General features: G+C 47.9%; 2 protein-coding genes across 6 annotated transcripts; both read right to left on the reverse strand.

Moving 5' to 3' along the window:
* Window positions 1-325: 325 nt before the first annotated feature.
* LOC146365323 (mitochondrial import inner membrane translocase subunit Tim9) lies at window positions 326-4,432 on the reverse strand. Its single transcript, XM_084913968.1, has 4 exons — window positions 4,186-4,432; window positions 3,898-3,946; window positions 859-954; window positions 326-777 (listed from the first exon to the last, which is right to left on the reverse strand). The coding sequence occupies exons 2-4, from the start codon at window positions 3,934-3,936 to the stop codon at window positions 643-645; spliced, it is 270 nt and encodes an 89-aa protein (XP_084770094.1). The 5' UTR covers window positions 3,937-3,946; window positions 4,186-4,432; the 3' UTR covers window positions 326-642.
* A 700-nt stretch (window positions 4,433-5,132) lies between these two features.
* gphna (gephyrin a) lies at window positions 5,133-25,099 on the reverse strand. 5 transcript variants are annotated; one of them, XM_084913961.1, is made up of 24 exons: window positions 24,831-24,928; window positions 21,972-22,177; window positions 19,537-19,615; window positions 19,395-19,452; window positions 18,857-18,949; window positions 18,688-18,782; window positions 18,081-18,147; window positions 16,707-17,012; window positions 15,720-15,821; window positions 15,174-15,311; window positions 13,022-13,064; window positions 12,761-12,898; window positions 12,254-12,346; window positions 12,106-12,161; window positions 11,532-11,651; window positions 11,398-11,456; window positions 11,037-11,312; window positions 10,716-10,803; window positions 10,262-10,335; window positions 9,923-9,987; window positions 9,285-9,388; window positions 9,015-9,111; window positions 8,243-8,381; window positions 5,133-8,168 (listed from the first exon to the last, which is right to left on the reverse strand). In XM_084913961.1, exons 1-23 carry the CDS (start codon window positions 24,926-24,928, stop codon window positions 8,248-8,250), a joined length of 2,589 nt encoding a protein of 862 aa, XP_084770087.1. In that variant the 3' UTR covers window positions 5,133-8,168; window positions 8,243-8,247. The 5 variants fall into 5 exon arrangements, with proteins under 5 accessions (XP_084770087.1, XP_084770091.1, XP_084770088.1 ...); XM_084913965.1 differs by lacking the exon at window positions 21,972-22,177 and having other exon boundaries at window positions 24,831-24,930; XM_084913962.1 differs by lacking the exon at window positions 15,720-15,821.

Raw genomic sequence — 25,099 nt, forward strand, 5'->3', positions numbered from 1 at the left:
AGTTTGCTCCACACTGAGCGAACATCACAATCCAAACACTCAAAATAAAAGACCTGCATTCAGAATCTGACCTCATCATTCTGAGTTTGATTGTATTTGGTAATGATCTGAATCATGATGCAAGACAAAGTACATTTCATGTAAAATGCAGGCAAAACACTTTAAAAGTAACTGAGTAACTTTGTTACTTTTGCATGTTGTTAAAAATACAGTAAACAAAAAGAAAATGAACGTTTCTCAGGACTGTGTGATCTGCAGCAGAGCCAGAGTGAGGCCGGATGCAGTAAAGCACTTCCTAACAGGGATGAAAACATCCACACATTCCTGATGTCAGATTATTTTTTATTTCCAGACATGAAAAATGAGGTCAGCTCATCATCATCATCATCACATCGGTCGGTCGTTTTGTTCAATAAAAAGACAAATGTGCACATTAAAGGAATATTCTGCATGTTAATAAAGAATCTGAAACTACATTTCCCATGATGCACAGAACAGCCGACTAACCCTGCAGATAGAATCTGAGGGGGCGGAGCTTCAGGTCAGAAACTACAACAAAACGTCCTCACGCGCAGCTTCAGAGTCTGTTTTTACAGCGCCGGAGGATCTGCTGGACCAGCACGGCGCGGCCCAGGTTCAGGGTCAGCGTGGCTGTCCTAGCAGGCCAGCTTTAGCCGCCAGCGCCTCGTTCTGCTGGATGTGATACTCCTGGAAACGCATGGAGATCCTCTGAGTCATCTTCAGATACTTCTGCAGGCACAACTCGGAGCAGCTCGACTGAAACACAAACAGCTGTGAGGATTTTATCCAGATGTTCCTTCACTCACATGTTTCCGTCATCCAATCATCTTTTTTTACCTCCTCGGGCTTCACGTCTCTCGTGGTGAAGTCTCGGACGCAGTCTATGAAGCAGTTCTCCGTCACCTTGTTGTATGTCCCCAGAAACTCCTTAAACTGAACACAGGAAACAGACCCGGCTCAGTAAACGGCTGCAGAGCAGCAATTCAGCAAAAAAATCTGAGAGACGACCGAGAAGGATCCGAGGTTCAGGTCTGGGAAGAAATTTCCTCAAACAGGTTTTAACCTCTGTCCTCTCGCTGCTTCAGGCACGCTCAGTTTTACTGATGCAGTCAACAGTTTTGGTTTTCTTCAAGTGCTCCAAGACTGTGAAGCTGCTCTAAAGAGCCAAGGTGGGAGCTCAAATGTATTAACTCAGATCTGCGTGTGCGACAGAGGCTTCCTGCTGCAGGTTTAAACGATCAGAGCGATGTCACTGGATCAAAGCTGTGACTTTTAGTTTAAAGAACTTTTCTCATAAATGTAGAAATTCAAATGTTTCTTCCGCTGAAAACGTCCAGGTCAACCGACGGGGCGACTTTTGGGATTATGAAGTCATAATAGAAAACTTTCAGATAAATTCCTTTTGTTTTTTTCAGTCGTTTTTAATTGTTTAAATACTCAGATGTTTGTCATGCTTTCCTCAGGCTGTTTTTACGTTTATTTACTTTTTAAACCATTTCCTGTATCACTTGATTTTGTACGAAGTTAACTTCCTAAACTTTATCTTTTGACCTAAAATGTTTTTCTTACTTTTTCAATATCTAAATTGTGATTCGGTTGTATTTTCTTGCTTTATACTATCCATCCATCTTCATCTGCTTTATCCGAGGCCGGGTCGCGGGGGCAGCAGCCTAAGCAAAGAGGCCCAGACCTCCCTCTCCCCAGCCACCTCCTCCAGCTTATCCGGGGGAACACCAAGGCGTTCCCAGGCCAGCATGTCCTGGGTCTGCCCCGGGGCCTCCTCCCGGTGGGACATGCCTGGAACACTGCGCCCAGGGGGCATCCTTGTCAGATGCCCGAACCACCTCAGCTGGCTCCTTTCGATGTGGAGCAGCAGCGGCTCTACTCTGAGCCCCTCCCGGATGGCCGAACTTCTCACCCCATCTCTAAGGGAGAGGCCAGCCACCCTTCGGAGGAAGCTCATTTCTGCCGCTTGTATCCGCGATCTCGTTCTTTCGGTCACTACCCACAGCTCGTGGTTAGGGATGGGTATCGAAAACCGGTTCTTGTTGAGAACCGGTTCCCACTGTTTCAATTCCTTGGAATTGTTTGCCATTTTTGCAAACGATTCCCTTATCGATTCCAGTCGCCCCGAATGACGTCACCACGTTGCGGAGCGTCATTTACCTGGCAGGAAACACGGCGCCTAAGCGGCTCAAACGCTCAAAAGTTTGGTTATACTTTACCAGAACGGATGACAACAGGGCAGCTTGCAATACTTGAAAAGTAGATATTTCATTTAAGGGAGGAAACACTACGAATATGCAAAAGCATTTGCTCACAAAACACGCGATGACCTTAAATGAAAGTCGTGTTTTTAATTCCGCTCCGGACTCGTGAATCTCAACCCAGCAGCAGCGGTAACGTTTGTACGTCCTCTCCCGTTAATGCGGCAGGTAAATAATCAACTAACAGTGCATATTATGTTAGCGCGATCTGCCTTATTACAAAACCTGCCATTACTGTGCATTTAGGTGACCATGATGAGAGAGACAGACAGAGTCTGGCTGGCTCAGATGCTGGCAGTTCTCGCTGCAGTCTACCGGTAGCGTCTCCTTTTAGGCCAGGATAGACGAATGTCACCGAGCAGTGACTAAGTTTGTGGTAAAAGGCTTGCACCCATTTGCCACAGCAGATGCCCCCGATTTTCGGTAAGTAAATGTGTTTAATTGTAGGCAGGGACATTACTGGATATTCTTGTGTAATTGCTACAGAATAATTTATCTTATACTTTGTTATTGCTACAGAAGAATATTTATTTTACATTTACAATTTTTTTTCCTGGGGACCCTGTGACACCCCATTGAAGAGCCGTAGGCTGGATCTCTTAAGATCTCACTGTTGGGTTTGTAAGGCCATGTTACTCCTAAATTTCTATCTTGTTCAAAGAGAAGATATATAAAACAAAGTTCTAAGCTAATCGACCTTAGTGTTCTCCTTTTTTAAAAAGAATCGATAAGAGAATCGATAAAGAATCGAATCGTTAAACAGAATCGAAAATGGAATCGGAATCGTGAAAATCTTATCAATACCCATCCCTACTCGTGGCCATAGGTGAGGGTAGGGACGTAGATCGACCGGTAAATTGAGAGCTTCGCTTTTACACTCAGCTCCCTCTTCACCACGACGGACCGGTGCAGCGTCTGCATTACTGCAGCCCCAATCCGTCTGTCGATCTCCGGCTCCCTTCTCCCATCACTCGCGAACAAGACCCCGAGATACTTGAACTCCTCCACTTGGGGCAGGAACTCATCCCCGACCCGGAGTGGGCACTCCACCCTTTTCCGGCTGAGAACCATGGCCTCAGATTTGGAGGTGCTGATCCTCATTCCCGCTGCGAACCGTTCCGTTGCTTTATACTAATCTTATTATTTCAAATTAAAATATATAATATGCAGGGCTCTAGACTAACTTTTTGCCAGGGTTGCACTGGTGCGCCTAAATGTTTTTCTTAGGCGCACCCAAATTTTTCAACCGCATCGCTTAACACCGCAGTTTTACATGTGCACTTTGTTGCACATAGATATATATCTATAGATATATCTATATCTATAGATATATCTCCACACATTCTCACTCCAGTATTGGTCCCAATAAGCTGCCACAGTGTTCTGGCATTGACGGTATTTGAGTTTGTTTTGATTGATTCTATTTTTATCTATTTAATTTTACCTACGGTTCTGTCGCTCTCTTGTTTTGTCCCTCACGGGCCTCCTTGCTGTATAGTTCAGTGCGGGCTTTCTATGGACCCTGGAGGCCACAGTAACCGGACTTTGTGCCTCTGAATTCTGAGCCTCTTTTCTCAGAGTCGACATGAAAACTCTTGGGGTCACTTACCTGTTTGATCTGGTCGGACTCTGACACCTGGACCGCCATGATTCGGACTCTGTGGGAGGGGAAACAGGGCGACAATTAGCAGCAATGCCAACATACCAGACTCCATTCATAAATCCTCCATTTTTAGCTCACTTCGTGGTCCGCCTCTTTTAAAGCTCCCCCGGCGCTCACGTGTTATTCTTTCAATGTGACCTTAAAGGTGTACCGTTCAGCTTAGGTTGGCTGGTTTAGTAACGCTTCAGATAGCAGAGGTTACCCGGGATTTAGTGACATGATGAACAAACCTACCTGATAAAATAGCACGTTTAAACGGACTGCTGCTGCTAACGGCTAGCCCGGTTAGTGCCGTGTTCCCGCCCTGTGATGAGGGTCCCTCTGTTCTCCTGGAGATGTTCTTCTTCAGCCTCCCGAGCAGCAGCGCTCAGTTTCCCTTTACAGCAGCAGGAGGACAGTTTTTATTCCACCTGAGCTCCGAGCTGCCTGAGGGGAACATCCGAGTGACGGACTGAAGGACGCATGCGCACAGAGCAGCAGATTCTCCGATATTTTTGCGATTTTTCATGTAAATGAAAAAAATACACACGTTCAACATGAGGCTAAAACCAAGCCTAACATTCAGTTATTAAAATCAATAATTTTATTAAACTCAAAACACGAATAAAAATTTATATTTGAGAGAAAAATGTGACGAATGTTCAGGTGAGGAGAACAACGAGCGCAGCAACAAAAGGTTCCTGCTGGATGGTTCCTACCTGCCTTTAATCATGCAGTATGGAAGCCTGAAGTACTCATTATTTATAAAAAAGGTAATATTATGGGAAAAGAATCTAAGAAAAATTCTTATTTTTAAATACTCCATCATAATAACATTTTTAATGTTCTGAAAAAAAAAACCAAATTTCATACATGTGGGACTAATAATGGTTTATCTGAGAAGTTCACATTTCTTCATAATTTATTGCAAAACTTTATTTATAATTACTGAGAATCTGGGAAATGAGCGACCAGAGCTGTTTCTTTAAGTCTACACCTGACAGAGGTCTTTCATTTCCTACATCAGCATTGCATTATCATATAGAAAAACAGCGCTTTTCTCTCAGATTAAATTATTTGAGGGATTAAATGTGCAGTTAAAGCTCTTCACACTGACAGGATGTGACGTTTACCGTCCCTGACAGCGTGACACGCTCTCAGATGAGTGCTGTTATGAATGAAGCGAGCGCGCCAAACAGCAGTTACAGAATAATCAGGATTATTTTTATTAATTCATCTTCAGGTTCAATAATATTACAGAAAAACATCCTCTTCATCATATTTATACAGTAGTAGTAGAATGCTGTGTCATTGCTTCATTACAAGTGCTGGTCATAGTTTATAGTGTGTGCAGTGTGACACTGAGTTCAGCCCAGTGTTACGAATCACTCGGTACAAAGGCAGTTTCTCAACAACCTGCTTCTGCTCGCTCTGATGGATCTATCTGGGTTTGATTGGTCCTCCTTGGGCAGGCGGCAGGACGCGCGCTGATGCTGCGTTTGTGTCGTAAGTGAGCTGCCGTAAACGCGAGCTGCCGAACGGCAAGCATTATTTACTATTTTAGGAATTTCTTTGAACGAACAGCCAAACATCATCACGCCATTCCCATGTGACACGGACGCAGCACGAGCCACTCATATATGCTGTATACATACGGTGCATTTGAGGTAACTGGAAAGTTTCTGGAAACCAAGCCAGAGGACTTAAAGATAGTGTTGGCACCAGAGCATCAGCGTCACGTTTAGTCAGATCAGAAGCCCCGCCCAGGTGCTGCACCACACTCACACGCCTGGAATCACACCTGCCCAAAGAGAAAGACACGCCCCCTTTTTTATTGGCATGTAGGTGTGACAAGAAGGGGGGGGGGGAACTCAGGACAACGAGCCACGCTACTTTCAGGACGCCGTGTCGGTACCGTTAAAATCAGACAGAGCAGTTACTCCAGTATGACCTGAATGCAGCGCCTGACCTTTGACCTGTGGGTTTGGTTGATCATATTTAACTCAGGTTTTCCACTGACGTGGTGCCGGCTCTTGGTTGGTTTTGAGAGTGGAGGTGAAGCGCCTCACAGGAAGAAGTTACAGAGCTGGTTCTGCCTGGGTTCTCTCCCAGAACAGGCTGAGAACCAAGCACCGCTGTGAGCTGCCTCGGCCAATCAGTGGTAACCTCTCTGAGTCCAACTGTGGGCTACGATGTTTGGGAAGTCAATAACCTGCTTCTAGATTTAGCAGCAGTACCACACCAGTGGAAAAGAAGTCCCAACAGGAAGAATCGGATCCTTTTTCCCACAAACGCAGTGCCAGAACATTAGGTAGCACAAGCCGGGGTAACGTCTGTAGTAAGAAGAGAAATTTCGTGCAGTTCCCACTCCCACCATTGATCCACGAATCCAACTACGGGACAACCCAGAAAGGACCGGGGTCTGGGTGAGGCAGCGGCACTGAGTTGTTGGAAAAAGGTCGTAACAGGATGAGTTGTCCACCTGATTTCCAAAGCAGAGCTGTTGGTGTGGATGCAGCAAACCAGACTCTGTCTCACAGGCCGGAACGCCAAGCATCAGAAACGGAAATGGGCGCTTTGGGACCGCCGATTTTGAGGTGCCAGTGGTTTTGTGGCACTTTTTATTGGTTAACATCTGATGAAGTAGCACCCCGGTACCACATCGGTGGAAAACGGGTCAAAGCAGGAAGAACCGTGTTCCCATTTTACCACCAACATGGACTTTGGGAAATTTGGGTAAATATGAGCTGGTTCTAGATTACACATCACACACCGCGCTGCAGGAAAACCGGTTCAACGGGAAGGATGAGAGGAAGTGGGCGGTTTGCGTTGGGGCTCTCAGATCTTACAGGACGCTTCTGGTTGTTGTAACCGGTAAACATTTATCAGCAGGATCTACGGCCAGCAGCTCGGATGCTTCTGTGTTTGTAGTGGGCGAACTGTCAAAGGAGGGTTTCTGCACGCTCATACAGTACGCGGAGAGAACGGCGGTCAGATGACGTTTTGATTTACAGCCTCGAACCGACCATAACGAGCACCTTAACACCGTCATGGCAAAAATACACGTGGTGTAGTTACAAGCACCTGAATGTGACACCCTGCCTTCAAGTGATGCAAGCAGATGGGAAAACCGGGAATCGCATCTGCTCTCCGAACTCGCCAAATCGGTCGGTTCCTGCACGTGCGGTCGTGGGTAAAAATCTGAATAAAGACTCCCGATTGGACAGCCTGATCAGAGCGAGTGAAAGGACAAATCCCACACCCAGAGCTCCAGACGCAAATGTGGAGTAATCATGTAATCGCGCCCGTCACTCCAGGTGAGCCCAGAGGTTCTGGAGCTTCCTTAACATAAACGTCACACTCTGGTCGAACACCACTTGAACGCAGGGTTGGACTGAACCGCCAGTGTGGCGCAGCCTTGATACGACCGCGATCAGAGACGTCTTTATCGCGTTTATATCGGAGCGGAGAAATCGCTCGGCGCCCCAAAGACGAGCCGCTGACCCACCGAGGATGATTTCATGGCTTCGCTGAGATGTCTCCAGATGTTTGAGAGGGTTGAATCTGCAGAAAGGTAAAAAAGGAACACCAGAGGACGCCTGCAGCTCGTTCTTTTTTCTTTTTCGTTGTTTGGCAGAAAATATTCAGTGGCACAAACAACGTGAGCAGGTTCACTCGGAGGACGTCTTCATCAGCCGTGTTTTGCTGATGTTGGAGTCTGTGTGATCCAGGAGGAGACGTAGTGAAACGACAGGTTTCTATAGCAGGAGAGAGGACGCCAGAGCAGAGCAAGGGTAGAAAAAGGAGGAGGAGGGTCTCTATGTCTCTAATCTACCCGGGAAAAACGCACAAAGCAAATGAAGAGGAGAGAAGAGGGCATGAATACTACTAAGATGATGATATTCAGTCAGAACCATGATAATAATAATAATAAATAGAATATTAATTAAGAATATTAATAATCATTATCATCAGGATAATAATAATATTACAGAATAAATCTCATATTTCGTATATTTTTTCACATTTTTTTTCTCCTTTGAAATACAGTGATCTCCTCAGAGCAGACCAATGAGGACTCAGCCTGCGCTGGCTCCGATTGGCTGTTGCATATGACATCACAGCTAATGGCGACCAGGTAGACATGCACCACTTCCCGCCCCCCACCCCGGCTGTTTCCTGTGCAGACAAGAAGTCCTGGCGTTGCCATGGTAATCGGTAGCGAGTGACGTTTCAGTCTGGAGAGAAAAAGAAGTGTTAACAGAAAGCACACGCTTCGCACGTGCTCAGTGCGTCCGTGGAGCCGCCGTACCTGCATCATAGCCGTCCGATGACCATGACGTCCACGACCTCTCCCTTGTGCAGCTCCACGTACTGCTCTGTTTTAGGGGGCAGCATCAGCAGGCCGTTGGCGCTGCGCATGGACATCAGCCTGCTGGACACCTGGTTACCTGCAGGGAGGAGGGGTGTGGTCAGTCGTGTTACCCAAGTGAGATGACTGACAGGACACTGACTGAGGCAGCGGTTAGAACAACATTTAAGAGGCTCGTTTACGACGCCTCTGACATAAATCAGCTGACTGATGTCGACCACAGAGCCAGCGTGATGGATGGGCCTGCGACGGACGCGTCACTGGGCGCTCTGCGGAAGCCTCGGGTATCTGGGAACACGCACGATGACTTTAGGAGAAAACGTCGATTCCGTCTCCAAGAAAGCCGGTTGGAGATGAGTCCTCGTTGGGAGGTTCAGAGACTTTGGAGCGAGTATCCGTGAGCTGGACTCAGAGCAGACAAACCGCTCAGCACCGTCGACAAACCTGATTGGACGAGCTGATGTAAAGCTCTGAGGGCGGCGCTACAGGATGAAAGCGTAACGGCTCATTTGGGCCAAGTGCAGTGACGAAGCTGAACGGCTGTATGAACGTGTGCAACATCTTTATGACGGTTCCATGATGTGATCAATAAAGTTAATCGTGTGGACGAGAAGAGGCCAGAGTTTACCGCGGCGAGGAGGAAACAGGAAGCAGCGCTTAGACACCAATGACTGACGATACACACCATCTCCGTGTGTGTGTGTGCACTCACCTGTGCTCTGAGCCCAGGGCAGCGGCTCCTGGTGATGCCAGGTGAGAATGCAGCGGTGGTACTCAGGCCGGGGGTCCAGCTTAACGTCACAGGAGAGCTGAAGAGAAGAACAGTGGGATCAGCAGACTTTCATCAAACGCTGCTGTTACTATTATTGTTACTACAACAATAACTGTGTTATGTAACCCGAGTGATGCATCAAACACTCGGTTCACCTTCGCCTGCAGGCAGGGTTACAGCATGACCTCAGAGTGTGTGTGTGTGTGTTACCCTCGCTTTGATGATTGTAGGTCGAGGATCCAGAATGCCTTGCATCTTCCTCAGAGCAGGAATCACAAACAGGTTACACGTCACCACAGCGGACACTGGGTTACCTTGGAAACAATAAACAGACCACGTGTGATGATGGTGCAGAAGCTCGATAACACGATGTGGCGCGTTTACGAGCGGCCTCAGAATGATGTCATAAACGTGACGGTTGGAGTTACTCGTGTTGATGAGGCGCTGCTGGAACATTTATGGAGCTTACTGTGAGGAGTTATTTTAAGATGCACGTATCTGCCTGCAACGAATACGAAACATGGAAAGAGTGTCTGCGTCATCTGTTGATTTGGATTCATTTCTTTTCCTCCTTACTTCATGTACTTCACAGTACAATCATGTACTGTTAAGTACATGTAGTAACTGCTAATTCTCAGCCCGTCTCTGTGGAGGCTGCTGACGTTCAGCCTGCACTGAAGCTTTCTGGTTTCCAGGAGGTTAAAGTCTGGGCTCAGGACGCTCTCAAGCTTCCTGCTTCGCTTTGGGATCCACAATCAGGAATCGTGACTCTGATCACAGGCGTCTGTGGGGACGACCCGAGGACGCTTCAAAGGCAGGTGAATTACACAGCAGGGTTATTATGTTACCTGGCAGGGCGAAGATGAGTTTTCGTGTCCCGTCGATGTCGACTGTGGCAAAGGTAGTGGGAAGACTGAGGGACAGAAACACAGAGCAGCGTGAGCAGAGGCGGAGACTGAGGTATCAGCCGTCAGGTGTACCTGCAGTACTGCGAGTACCTGCAGTGAGGAACTCCTTCAGCTATCAGAAGAAACATTTGTGACTTCAGTGAACAGACTAACAGTGCAGCCACAGGTGAGGCTCATTAACAGCCGCCTGAAGCTTTAAGCTCTCGGGTATTTCACACAGGTGTGACTGTGGTGCTTAAGTTCTGGGACTAAAGCAGGAAGTCTCGGCTCCCGTCTTACCCTGGCTTCATGAAGACTCGGCCAAAGTGAATCTGCGCGTGCAAGTCGATATCCAGCACCTGTTTCAGGTAGTCCTGATCACAGACACACACACAGTCAGGTTTCCTGCACACTGATGATCAGAACATCTGCTCAGTGCGTCACTCCATCAGTGAGCTTTACACTGAGATACTTTAGGCCACGCCCACCTGCTGCCTCAGTTGGCCCTCAGCTCGAGTAGGAGTGACAGCTCGCGGTCAGCGCTGATGAAAGACGGTAAATCGTCAGCTCTGCCATCACGTTCAGCTCTTTCTGCGGTCTCACTCCACAGAGAGACACACCTCCTGTAGCAGCGGCGAAGAAGTCCGCCCAGTCCTGCTCCAGTTCCTGAGCGAACGTGCAGTTGGTACTGCAGCTGAGACTCTCAGCAGGTGGGCGTGGCCTGAAGTTAGTTAAGTTACTGAAGTTACTGTACCTTCTCTCCCATGGACACACCCCCTGAGGTGATGATGACATCAGCACGGCTGATTCCCTCGTGCAGAGCTGACAGCAGGTCGTCAGGGCTGCAGAGAGAGGACACACGGGTGTCACAGGAAGTTCAGGACACAGACTGAGGTCGGACTCGAGTGGAAGATTTCAGATTTCCCACTGAGGGACCTGTGGACCTCAGACGGTGGATGAAAGATTAAACCCTGACTGCACCGTGCTGGGGGGTGGGGGTGGGGGCTGGAGCTTTTTTAGGATGTCAGAACAGGAAATGATCAGACTGGAGCGACAGGCGGGGAAACGCGCTCACTTGTCTCCGACGATGCCGAGGTTGATGGTCGGGTATCCGTGCTCCTGGATGGTGGCGAGGAGAGTGGAGCGGTTGGAGTCTCTGATCTTCCCCGGGTGGAGGTCATCCTCCGGGTTCAGCAGCTCGTTCCCGGTGGACATGACGGCCACCACGGGGAACTTGTGCACGCTGACCTCGGTCACTCCCACTGTGGCGAGCAGGCCGATCTCAGACGGGCCCATGTGCGTGCCTTTAGCCAGAACGCACTCCCCTCGCCTGATGTCATGACCGATCGGCCTGCGTGGACACAAAAGCACCAAATTGTCTACGCTGCTCCTTCACCCGTTTGACATCCACGACCTGAGAAGCGTTCCTCTCTTACCTGATGTCCTGCCCGGGCCGGGCTTGGACCATGATCCTCACCTCCAACTCCTCGGTGCCCTGTAACAGACGAACAGGAAGTAAAGCCAGCAGGCACACACACAGCGCTATCGACCTTCATCCTGGTGTTCTTACATCCTCAGACTCCCTCAGCAGCTCCGTGTCTTCTACTTGGACCACGGCGTCAGCTCCGCAGGGAATCGGAGCGCCGGTCGTCACCCTCATCACCTGACCTGGCATCACTGTGTGGGTGGGCTGAAAACACAAGAAGCACAGGTTACAGAGCGATGACATCATCTGGTAATAAGGCTTTTAGTCAAGGTTGAAATTCACAGTAATCAGGAGGAGACGACAAGTTTTCTAAATTCTGGAGCCTCAAGTGGACATTAGAGGAACTGCAGCTGTTATTCCGCCAGCGTTTGGCTGCAGAGGTCGACTCCCAGGACTTCCTGCTCTGTGACGCGTGTGGCTCTAAAGACCCTCGTCTGCCTTCACTGCTGATATGAACTCGGTGATGTACATCAATCTGATCCTGATCTACATTCTGCACATACGTGAACTTAAACGGTCCGAGCATGGCTCGTGCTGTGCCGATCATGGTGTGTGTACCATGAGCCCGCTCATAGATAACGCTGAGGTTAGCAGCGTCTCCCACAGAATCTGGTTGACAGATGATGGTTATGCACAAAGCTGCTGTGTGAGAGCCGACCTGCTGTCCAGCCTGCGACTCCCCCATGATGAAGCGATCTCCCGGGCCATCGGCAGCTGCGAGTTAAACATGAGTCGGTTAGAGCTTTCAGTTCAACAGATAAAAGGTAAAACAACGCAGATGTTTGAGGCGGTGCCCACAGTCTCACCTCGCACAGCGTAGCCGTCTTTAACAGAGGCGGGGAACGGAGGAAGGTTGTCTTTGGCATAGATGTCCTGAGCGAGAACTCGACCCAAACCATCTGCAGAGAGAGAAGACTTTCTCAGAGGCTCATCCAGGACAAATTCATTGTTTCACTACAATCTGAACTCTGCGGGAGGAGCGATTCTCGTGGCCTGTGGAGGAACGACGGAGGAGGGCGGCTACGGTCCTGACCGGACGAGCTGACCGACAGCGGGGAAAAGCCAATCAGACTGACGTCAACCTGGATCGACTTTCAGGTCCAAAACCTCCGTAAGTCAAACAGGTGGAGCAACATTTTACACATTCATGGTTCAAACAGCGTGTGCAGGTGCTGAAATGCTTCTCCCATCAGATGCCATCACCACAGCAGCATCAGCTCTGTGGTGGAGCAGTTAGTGGACACGTGGGCGTGCAGGGCTCGATACTCCTGTGTTAGAGCAGCACACACACACACACACACACACACACTCACCTCTGTAGTTAATGACTTCAATTCCCAGAATAGGCGTCATCTCGAGAACAGTGATGAAGGCTTTGTCCATGGATGTCAGCGGGAACGGCGACATGCGATGACGACGCGCCACTTTACTGATGTCAACTGCGCTGTGGCCTATGAGTGCGTACACACACACACACACACACACACACACACACACACACACACACACCTGTAAACACCTGCAAACTATTTTTTTCGAGCTTTAAAGGTAAACGAAACACATACTGAACTCACTGGCTCTCAGTATGTTCTCATTGCTGCCACATCGTGACTGAACCTGCAGAAAAACAGATTATTTTGATTGAAATCATCTTAAAGAATAATTTTCTTTTCATGCGTCTCATTCACAGGATGTGGAAACATAAACAATGACTCTGGATGCAACATTCAAGCATTTCAGGAGCACCGAGAGAGCGAGTCGGGTTAATTTTACTCATCAGATCAGTCTGAGCGTTGAATAAACAGCAGATATAAGCCAGAGCTTTAATTCTGCTCTCCTAGCTGATGTTAACAGCAAATTAAAACCAGAGGTCAGAAAGCCGGCGTCTTCTTACTCAAAGCAAAGGTACACAAGGTTGATGATTGGCTGCTTTGCAGAGATGATTTAAGCATAATTTGATGCTACATTTTTAGGTCATTTATTTTTAAATGTACCACAACTGAAGACATTTCAATAGATCTGAGTGTTTCCAACCATCACAGTCCCATTCACTCCCATTCAACAGACAGCACACGTCCCGAGACTTCCTGAATAAAGTTCATGCACATAACGAGAGCTTCAATCAGGACGATCACTGCTTACACCTGGAATGACACTGATATTCAAATCTGACCTAAAGATACTCATCTGTAACAGTCTAATGATGCTGTGATGATGGTTACCGATAGTTACCATGGGGGGGGGGGGGGGGGGGAAGGTTAAGTTTGTTTCACAAGTTAAAATTAAAAGGTGAGGCATAAAACCTCACAAACCCATCTGTTGCTCAGAACACGTTAGCATCTAAAATATGCCGAGTCATGCACAGACTGTCCCACTTTGTCATGTTTCTCTGTTGTATGGTCTGTACGTCATGTATGTTTGTCCAACAGCTGACTGAGCAGCATACACACACTACACCTGACCTGGATGTTATAAATGTCTGCTACAAGCTGTAAAGCTAAGTTACAGCCAGCTAGCTAACCAAGCCCGCTCTAAGCTAGTTTGCTATCTATTTAAACGGTTACATCATTTAATTTTTGACAAAAATCATATTTTTATATAAAATGTAAATTATAACAATGGTTCACTTAACAGGTAAATGAGCCACCTAGCATTTAATTCATTTCAGGCATAGCTCAGACAAAGTTAGCCAACAAGCTATGACTTAGCTACAGTGCATGAATCTAGTAAGGATTAGCTTGTAATATTCAATGACAAAGAAACATGAAAATAACCAATACAGCTCCCAGATCAGTTTGTATTTAGGGTTTCATTTTAGACAGATTTTCATTCATTACATTGGCAGGTTTTTGGCTAATGGTAGCTAATATAAACTTAGCTGCTAACACACACAAACTACTTCATAGTCAACTTAGCATGTAGCTGGCTAACCTTAACTCGCTGTCTAGAGTCTTTATCTAAACCCTGTGTGAACAGTTTGTATTTGAGAGATGTTCGTTTGGTAATTATTTCTAAGCTAACATTAGTTAGTGGCGCTCATTTAAATAACATGTTAGAGGTGACCAGAAAGCTGGGGAATATGTAATTGATTTAATAATTTTACAATCAGTTCAAATACTAGTGATTAAAAAAACAAAACAACAACAACAACAACAACGAAAAAAAATGGAAACATATACAAGAAAACAAGTATATAAGGAATAATGGAGGACCCAGGATAGCACCTTAGGGAACGCCACGGGACAAACAGGAAGAAGCTTTTCTTAGCGTGTTTTTAAATTACATGGTAATCTGTTCAGATACTGGCAATAAGAAAGTATTTGATATTTGAAAAAAATGGCACGTGAACCAAGTTTAACTGTGAATACTCGTTTTTCTGCTCCAATGAAATCGAACACACCGAGTTTGTTATTCACCATAAATTGGCTCGGCCCTGAAGCTGGAGCTTTTTATGCCAGGAAATCAAATGTGATTTTTCTGGTTCTATGAAGTGAACGGAGGAGGTTAGGAAATAAAGAAAGTAATTAAAAGCTCTCATCATGCAGGAAGTGCTTGTCATTGTTTGATAAAGGGTTTCGATCAGCAATCAGCGTACATCTACTGGGCATGCTCTATGACCGTTACACAGCACAAACAGGAAAGCTGGTGTTTCATGCAGAATGGCGTTTTTTGTTGCCGAGCTCTTAGCGGTGCTGTCTGTGTGCATGTGTGAAGGTTTGTTTGTACCTTGGGTGTCGGGCACGAAGCGGTGGAAAGGCGGGAAGTTGCCTGTGTCGCCCGGGGTGACTCGGAGGGGGTGGAGCTTAAAGAGGCCGAATCTCGTGGAAGCACCTGAACACCTCGAGAAATGATCGAGTCCGGGATCTACACACACACACACACACACACACACACACACACACACACACACACAATGCTAGTCCAATGATTTCCTTCAGTTGTTTTATTGGAACCTAAAGCTGCAAAGCCGAACACTTACTCCATAACCCCTGACCCCCTCACAATCAGCTGTTCTTTTTATAACTTTACTATATTTAATGAAGTCATGCAAAGTTTTACTTTCATACTCTGAATACTTTCTGATTTGTTTTTACTACCAGCATTATTATCATAGGTTGAACTGAAAAGGGAACTCATAGTAGGTCCACCTTAAAAAAAAGGCGGCATCAGATAATCTTCAAGCTAGTTCAGGCAGGAGCTGATGAAGAATGGTGACTGACACAATGAACTGACCAATGAGAGGAGAGGACAGGTGCATGTGTGGAGTCTCACCTGATGGTCATGGGCAGAGGAGCAGGTGAAATGAGTGGGAGGGACAGGGGTGTGGCCAGGCAGGTAGGGACTCCCTTTAGCCATGAGCACAGCATGGCTCATCTGATGGACACACACACACACACACACACACACACACACACACACACACACACACACACACACACACACACAGGTGAAGGACATGATGGGATGAAGTGAAACATTCCACACGTCACAGCTCAAACCTGGGCTCACACACACGGATTCGTTCTGTAAATTAACTGATACGACAGGAGCTGTTCGCGGTCACTGTGGGGGTGTGGCTTTAAGAGGAACGCTACAAACTACCAACACTAAAGCCAACAGTTAGTCCACACCGGACATCCCTGCATCGGGTAAACCCTAACACGATGGAGGTCATGCTCGAGTTTAAACCTTCACAGACACTCGAGTTTAAATGTTTACACGTGTATCGATGAACCAAAACTGTCCTCACGTCATCACTTCCTGTCGTCTCCTCTCTAAAAAAAACAAGACTTCAGTGTTAAAACCTGACAAGTTATTCCTTTTATAAAGGAGCCATAATGACCAGTTTGATCGAAACTTCTTGACAGCGTCCGACACAGGTCACGTGATGCTATGTCACGTGACCGGTGGATCTAAACGTGACGACGGATTGAAAAATGAGTTTCCTTGGTGCTCATTTCTTCTACAGTTATAAGAACCTGCAATGCCCCGTGGGCAGAGCCTGTAATGACCCGCCTGACCCTGAGGAGGAAGTGTTTTCTAAATGTCATTCCGCTACTGGGAGGCGGGCCTCCTGTCTTCCGTCCTGCCCGCGGAGCGCTCGCTTCCCGGTAATTTCTGTGCGTCCTGCAGCAGCCGCTGCATGCGTCTGTACAGTAGCTGCTGCAGTGACCCACTTTCCCCACACTGATCATTAAACTTTCATCTGGCAGCTTCCAGCACTGCCGCCGCTCTACGTGCGGCCTGCGCACCGCTTACCTTGGCAGCGATGGCGGCTGCAGTGATGTGGGAGGAGCCGTGCTGGTGGTGGTGGTGATGATGGTGGTGGTTGTGCGCGTGCCGACCTCTCCTCCGGTCCTCCTCTTCGTCATCCTCCTCCTCACACTGGGTCCCGCGCTCCATGGTGTGTGTGTTGGTGTGTGTGTTGGCGTACGTGTTGGCCTGCAGAGGGGAGGGGGAGGGCAGCTGCTCCAGGGCGGCGTGCGTGGATTTCACCCGGACCGTGGCCTCGCGCAGCAGGTCGATGGCATGAGGCAGAGCGGGCAGAATGAACTGAAAACACTCCTGAAAAATCAAAGTTTCATTATCATCATCGTCGTTGTCGTCATGGCGTCAAACTCTCACAGCAGACGCTGCACGCACAGTGGATCGTTTACACGAACAGTAGTCGCGCGGAGTAGTCCAAGCACAGAAGCCCAGACTCCCCCATCCCAAACCCAGCCACCTCCTCCAGCTCATCCAAGTCATTCCCAAGCCTGTCCTGGGTCTGCCCCACGCCTCCTCAGCCAGAGGCCGTCCAGGAGGCGTCCTGGTCAGACGTCCAACCCTCTGAACTTCGATGTGGAGGAGCAGCAGCTCTACTCTGAGCACATATCAAAAGTCTGAACTCCTCCCTCCATCTGTACGGGAGAGGCCAGCCACTGAAGGGCGAGTTGCTCCTTTCAGCCATTCTGAGTTTTATAGACTCAGGGTGGCACTCCGCCATTTTTTGGCTTTCTCATCCCCGCCGCAAACCGCTCCTGTGTGAGCTGGAGGCCACCTGAACAGAACCACCAGATCTCGAGAGCACAAAGGTGAGACACCTGGCTCCGCCTACAAATCCTGTCTGTAAACAGTCTGACTCACTGCCGGCAACACGGAGCGAGTGGGCATTAGGGACACAGAAGTCCATGAGCTCCCACACTTTACAGATGCATGTGAACTGGACTGCAGTGATGTGTGACAGGTGTACTGGTTTCACTGGTGCACACAGAGTCTGAGCTCAGACACGCCGTCCTCCTGACTCAGCCTGCGTTACTCTGAGCTGTGGATCACACACGTTTGGTGGCTTAGACACTCAAACTTTATATTTTCAGACTCTTATACTTTTAAAAGCTGCTCGACATTTCAGGACGTTGCTTGAACGCACTCAGACTGAGCTGGTCAGGGAGAAGGTTGGAGACACCCACAGAGGTCTGTAATCCAACATCTGTAGTTTTGTAACGACGCAGTTCAACTCTTCCTACTTTAACGGTAAATAACACAAACGCTGAGCTCCACCTGACTGGATCGTCACGTCTTACGACATACCCGGCGAGTTCAGTGCAAAGATCCACACGGTGCAGACTGAGCAGAGTAAAGTCAGACTCGTACCTGAGAGCCTTTCTTGCTTCCTGGAAGGTTGATGATCAGAGTTTTGCCACGAATACCACAAACAGGCCTGCAGAGGAGAGGACACGGCACACAGAGCAGGTTAGAAAACAAACGTTTCCACACTGTGTCAAACTTAAACTGCACCGTTCATCAGAATCCAGTGTGTAACAGAAGAAACAGGAAGTGACACGTTCAATGTGACTGACAGCACCTAACCAGGTGAATCAGAGACGTGATTGGCTGTAAGAAGATCCTCCCAGAGAGGCCGAGAGTTCAAGATGGTCACGTGACAGGACTAACTGTGAGGGCACCATTAATGCAGGAGCACATCTGGAGGTTCAGGAGGAACATCTGCCACAGTCTGCTTCTTATCCAAGCAGACGGTGAACGAACCTCACGGAGCTCCATAACTGACCCGAGTACAGCGGTGACATCATCCTCTGACACACCTGCTGATCACCTCAGAGGGTTAAAGCTCGGTGGGCAGACGTGCTGCCGCATTAAATTCAGACAGTTTCCCAAAACATTCCAGATCCAGATGTGAATTTACAAAGATAAACGCACGCCACGTTACAGTGGCTGGTCAATGAGCAGTGAGAGCGCTCACCTGGACAGCATGCCCAGTGGCGTGACGTTGAGAGATCCCATCAGCATGGCCAGAGCCATTCCCGGAGCCTCTCGCTCGATCACCTCCCTGGTGGCCTAGAAAACGACAAACCACAGCGAGTTAGAACACGGCGGTCTGCCGTCGAGCCGCACCTCTGAACCTCCTGTACCTCAGGAGTAACATCTCTCGGAGCAAAGCCGGTCCCTCCGGTCGTGAGGATGAGGTTCAGCTCCTGTTCGTCGCACCACTCCAGCAGAGTTTCCTGCAAACACACACAGCTCGTCACCGCCAAAATAAAACCACCAACGCCGAGCAGCCGCAATCACGGCCACAGAATCAGAGAAACAGAAACGTGTCAGTCTGAAATGCCGGCGGTGGCGATCACGTGGACACAGTGATGCATAAAGACAGAGGCCATGTTGCTCGTGCGTGTGGAGCAGACGTCAGTACACGATTAGAAATAATCACAACTCAGAATTTTTACTGATTTCTAATTTGTTTCAATCCAAATCCTTAACGTGTATTTATGATGCTCAGTGGGTTTAAACCAGTTTACCACCGTCTGACTGGACGAGAGCTGCGGACGACCTCACTTACACGTAGACCCCGCCCACTGACAGACAAACGTCTTTGAAAAAGCGTTCAATCGTTTCCCTTTAGTGGCACAAACAGAGATATTAAAAACGGACTCCTGTTTTTGGGATTACCTTGATCTCGTCGATCTCATCTGGAACGATCTTGTAGGCCGCGATGACTCCTCCTAGTCTGCAGGAAGTGACACAATGACAGTTACTGTCATGCTGCTCGTGTGTGTACGTGCATGCTGCAGATCTGCTGATGAGGACTCACAGTGAGGGGTCGTGGACCAGGTCCTTCAGGTTCACGCCGCTGCGGTCCTCAGCCAGGTTCTTGAAGCAGCTGTCGCTCACTGCAGAGGAAGAACAGCTCAGCACGGTTTCTCACACACACACACACACACACACACACACACACACACACACACACACACACACACACACACACACACACACACACACACACACACCTCCTCCTCACTTCCTGTCACATGTCTCGTGTTCCAGTGCTGCAGGTTTCTAACACTGAGCTCAGAGTGTGAGCCCAAAGCTAAGGCTGCTCTGAACTATCAAGCTGGACCTGCATGATGTCACAAATAGGGGACGCCCTTGTATGCTCATCTCAGCTGTGGAAGCCCCGCCTACCTCTTGGTTGAACCCTCTGTTTGTGAGAGGCAGCTAATCAGAACAAAGGTCCAAGGATATTGGAAAGAAAAGCGTCTGTACTTCTTTAAGTTGTTTCTTCAGTTCTGAAGAAGCTTCTCGGATGAGAGGTGAAACGTCTTCAAGCTACTTAAAGAAGTCCAGACGCTTTTTTTCCCAAGCTCCTTAGACTACGATCACCTGGATGACTGAGAACTAGGGCTGCCACAAACAATTATTTTGACAGTCAACTAGTCACCGATTATTTTTGCGATTAGTCGACTAATCAGATCATCATCCATTGGACGTAAAACGTACAGCTTATTGCACCAGCAGCTAGGGCAGGGCGATATGACCAAAAATATTTATCACGATATACATTTGAAAATTTGCGATAACGATATAACTGACGATTCAATTGACACTAGACAAAATGCTTTACAACTCCACAACTTTATTAGTGCAAAAAAATCCCATCAATGTATTTTCACTTAAACAAGCAGCTGTTTTTTATGTGCATTAAAGTTATATAAAAATGTAACAGTGCAAATTCCTCGCTGACAGTTTAACCAAAAGGCATTTCCAGTGGAAACTGGCCGACATATCCTCAGCATAACCATGTATAACATCCACAAAACTTAAAAAGAGGTCATACACACACAATACGGTAATATTATGTTGAAGCACAGTACGTCATACTTTGACAGATTTTCGAGCGCCGTGTACATAAAGTCGTTTCGAGGTCACTAAACACAACCAGAATTCATACATAAGGCACACGGGATTATAAGGGGCACTGTCGATTTTACAAAAAAATCAAAGGATTTAAGTGTTCCCACCCGGGAATTAATAAAGTTTTACTTAATCTAATCTCAGCCAAACAGATTTACTCAGGAACAAATAAAACACTGAAACAAGCCAAACAATAACATTTTCAGGTTATCTAAGTGACTTATATATCACGTTTAACCTGAGTAGCGAAAGACGGCGGTGGGTCTGAAAACGATTTCCCGGGAGTGTGCCGTTCTCGCCAGCTCTAGTGAGCCTTGCCCCCGGCTCGCTATCGAGCTGGTGGGTAACAGACGTCTCCGAAAACGTCGGAGCATTTTTACAAATATGTGGTGTCTTGATAAACCGAGCAGATATTTGAAGTTTATACAGCTACATTCTCGCCTGAAAATATCTTAAACGTTTATTTTGTGACCCAGAAAGAATAATAAGAGTAATATTAAAACTAACTAGCTGCCGCCATTGTTGGAAACTGGAGTTGGCTGAGCTGCGCTATGAATTCTGGGATAGGTTGTGCCACAAAGCAGGGCTCGCAAAATCGCTAGCCCGACGTCCCGGGGCTAGCGATTTTTCCAGTCGGGCTACCAAAATCTAACTCAGCCCTGCCCGTCGGGCTATCATAGGAAGGAAAATATATGTCTATGCTTTTGCATTCTTTCGCCAATGTAGTTGAGTAATTATGTCATTGGCATCGATGAGCCACTGTCAATATGTGACATATTGAAATCGCGTTTGAATTTGCGCTTGTTTTTTGCTTTCACTTTCATTTTGCAATTGCGCGAACGGTGTGCAGAGAGCAGCAGCACTGATTGGTGAGTGACGATTAATTGCGCACCAATTCCTCTGACATCGTCTTATCACTCATTAGCTTACTATTCAAACGCGACAAGTGAAATCTCTCGCAGCAAGCTTAAACATGTGAGGCAGGAAGTGAGCAGAACAGGTCGTTGTTAGCGTCATCCGTGTGAACAAAATCTTTATTTCTGAGGGGAAGTCAGAGAGTAATGATCACAAAGAATAAATGGCACTTACAAATGAGAGTGACAGAAACAACAAATTCAAAGGACGCCTGGTAACGCTGTGCCAACAAGACTGAACAACTGCAGAGTTTGAGAGCAGCAGGACAAAACAAGACCTGCAGGTCCTTGTCATCTCCAGCAGAGCGTCCAAACAAAACCACGGCCACAGGAAAGACCTCCTACACTGATCACATGACCAACAACAACCACAATGAAGTCTGAGGGACAGCTGAAGAGCTCCATGTGAAGATCTACTGACTGAAATGTTGCGGCCGTGTCATCAGAGCTGAAGGACGGACCTTCAAGGACCCGCTCAGGGTGAAGTGCTGCAGAGGAAGATGGAGGAAACGGCGGTCCGATAACTCTGAGGAGCTGGCAGGGAAGACCTCGGCAGATTCAAAAAACCCTCGCTCACAACCACGAAGCTTGTAGAAGAACGCCGTCCTGCAGGCGTGCTCAGTGCCACTGTAAGTCCAGAGTTAACAGATCAAGACAAACAATGAAATAGCAAAGAGCAGCGCATCTAAGGAACGAGGAATAGACCGAGAGTTCGCACGTCACATGACAGGAAGCCCTGATCTTCCTCATCCAGACTTTGGACTTCAAAGGGGGACAACGTCAGTCGACTTCAGCTGTTTGGTTAATTTCCTCCTGCTGTTTTCTGATTCCTGGACTCTGAGTATCCTCACCTGATTCACAGCTCAGTCTGGCTTTCAATATGATTTCAGTGGTTTGCTTCGCAGGTTTGAAACCGTTTGTGTACATAACAGCAGGAAAGACTCTCACACTCAGCTCCAATCTGACGAGCAACAGTAAACGAGAAGAGTAACGCCAAAACATAGGTTTTTTTTATTTTACTTATCATGCTCCTCTCGTCCTTTATTACTTTATTTTACGTCAGGAACTCAAATACAAGGAGTAAGCATCCGGACTGGGAAACGTTTGATCAGTGCTCGCCTACGAATATTAGCAGAAACAGTCACAGTCAAAAGAAAGTAGGAAAGTAACCTAGTTTAAAATCTGGTCCTTAGCTAGTTTAAAATGATTTAAATACAACCTTAAAAAAAACAACGTGACATATTAAACTTAGTCAGAATTCATTTACGGGAAAATAGGTCAAAATACAGAAACTGTGTGAGACCTCGACCCTCGCTGCTTCTATAGGAGAGAACAGGGTGGATCCACATTCTCCCAGCAGTGGATGCAGCAAATTCACCACAAGATCAGAGCGTGCAGTGCTCAAAGGAACTGAACAGGAACGATGTGCTCTGAGACGAGACCAGAGTGCAGATGTCCCACAGATAAAGCTGGGACCAAACTGGGTCATCAGCAGGACAAAGATCCAACAGAACGGCTGAAAAAGGAAAGAACGGAGCTGCTGCAGAGCTGAGAGAGCTGTGCATGAACGAATGCTGCAGACCTCAATGACCAAAGCTCGTCCACAGTGATGGCGCAGACCGATCACTGCAGGTTACTGCTGCTGAAGGAGCTACACCACTTCTGGATTTGGTCTTTTTGTTAAATAATTACTGTGTGATGTACAACGTGTTGTTCATCTGAGGTCGTATTTTCTTATTTTTAACACCAAATTTTTTCTGATGTCCTGACACGTAAAACCTTACGACAGACAGATGGTGTACGATGCAGTATCGTGCTCTGGTTGTCTGTGTTATTTGGTGTGTTCAAACTTTGTTCTCTCTGCTCGTTAAAGTCACGAACGAGGAACTGCAAGAACGGTGGATGAAAGAGCAGCTGTTCTCTTCCTGCTCCACAGAGGGCACTCTCAAGCTCATCCTGGATGAATGGAGCTCGATGGAGCTGAAGAACAAAAATGTACATTTCGTGGCATAAACATTTTTCTCATGGAAATCTTTAGCATGTTTTTACTAGAAAGGATTGAAACAATACATACAGTTGTATTTTTAGACATTAACGGATTTTTAATGCAGTAAAGTACTTTTCTATGAGCACCACAAGCCACTTTAATACATCCTCCATTTTGATTTGGGGCATAAAGCCAGCAGCAGTTAGCGTCACCTTCAAACACTTCAACCACGTAACTACGATGCTAACACCTACAGGAGGTATCACCTGGAAAAGAACGCCATCGAGAGGACCTCCTATTCTAAAACTCACCAATCAGCACATGTTAGCCAAATGCTATGGGCAAAAATCAGCGTCACAGCGAATAAAATATTGATCATTACAGTTGATTTGTTTCAGTTCACAGTACTGATTCTGGATTTGTGGGAACTAGCGTGTTTTTGTGTGGAAATCACTGCGGACCCTCCCACAGCGCCCCCTGCTGGGCGCACAGTGGACTGCCCATGCTATCCTCAGTTAGCTAAGCATCCCTGTCCATGTCCAGTGTTACTGGGTTCACTGGTCCCAGTCCTCCCGCGGGCACGACTCCGGTGCGAACATCAGCTACAGCTTCGGTGCCGCGCTGCGCGTTCATGTTTAATGTTGAACTAAACGGCGTGAGGAGGAAAAACGCTCATTACTGCGTTAAACGGACACTAACGGGGTGAAACACCGGCCGTTAAACAGCCGCGAGGTCCCGTTATCTTAAAAAAGCCCACCGTGAGCCGAGGCCCTCGTCAGACCCGCAGAGGGACATGAATAATGCAGCTCATGTCGGCTCCGTAACGGCACACTGCTCAAAATATCACCTGCAAGCTAGCCACTAACACCGGAACACCGCGGGGTTACCTCCAAAATAAAAGCACGGCTTCTGGTAGACACTGCAGCACGCACAGCTCGTCTCGCATTTTGAAAGAGCTCCCCGGCCTTTCTCCCTACTCCTGGCCGCTTCACGGCGAATAAAACACCTCTGAGCGCCGCAGTTTCGCTGACAGGTGCAGCCGGTGCTCACACGTTAATCCGCAGTCACACACAAACACGTTAATCCCGCTCTTTAGCGCAAAACGCGCACCTGTGAGCCAGCAGCCGCGCGGCTCTCGGGGAACCCGGTTAGCATTCGGCTAACGTTAGCCCGCTCTGCAGCGGAGACAGCCCGTATCGTGACACCGACTTGCGCAGGCAGCCGGGCACAAAACGGCGCACAGGTACGCTGCCCAGAGGCGTTTTAGCGCATGTGATGACACGGTGTCCTTACCTGTGAGGATCCCCACGCGGGTCTGATGGTCGTGGTTGGTGAGCACCATCCCGTCCGCCGCCATGTTTACAACCTCTGTCTGCACTGTGACGGCGCATACAGAGGCTGGGGGGTGGAGGGGGAGGGGGTGCTGCACCTCTGGAGGAGGACCGGTGTGTGCATGCGCGTGCATTCTGAATCCTCTCCAACTACCGATACGATCAGGTGACCCGGTACCGCCAGAGCTGCAGCTGGATGACCTCTGAGTGGAGCCGTGACATTGACCTCAC

This window comes from Perissodus microlepis, chromosome 19, assembly GCF_051167445.1.
Source record: "Perissodus microlepis isolate ML-2025 ecotype Zambia chromosome 19, ASM5116744v1, whole genome shotgun sequence".
In the NCBI taxonomy this organism is placed as follows: domain Eukaryota; kingdom Metazoa; phylum Chordata; class Actinopteri; order Cichliformes; family Cichlidae; genus Perissodus; species Perissodus microlepis.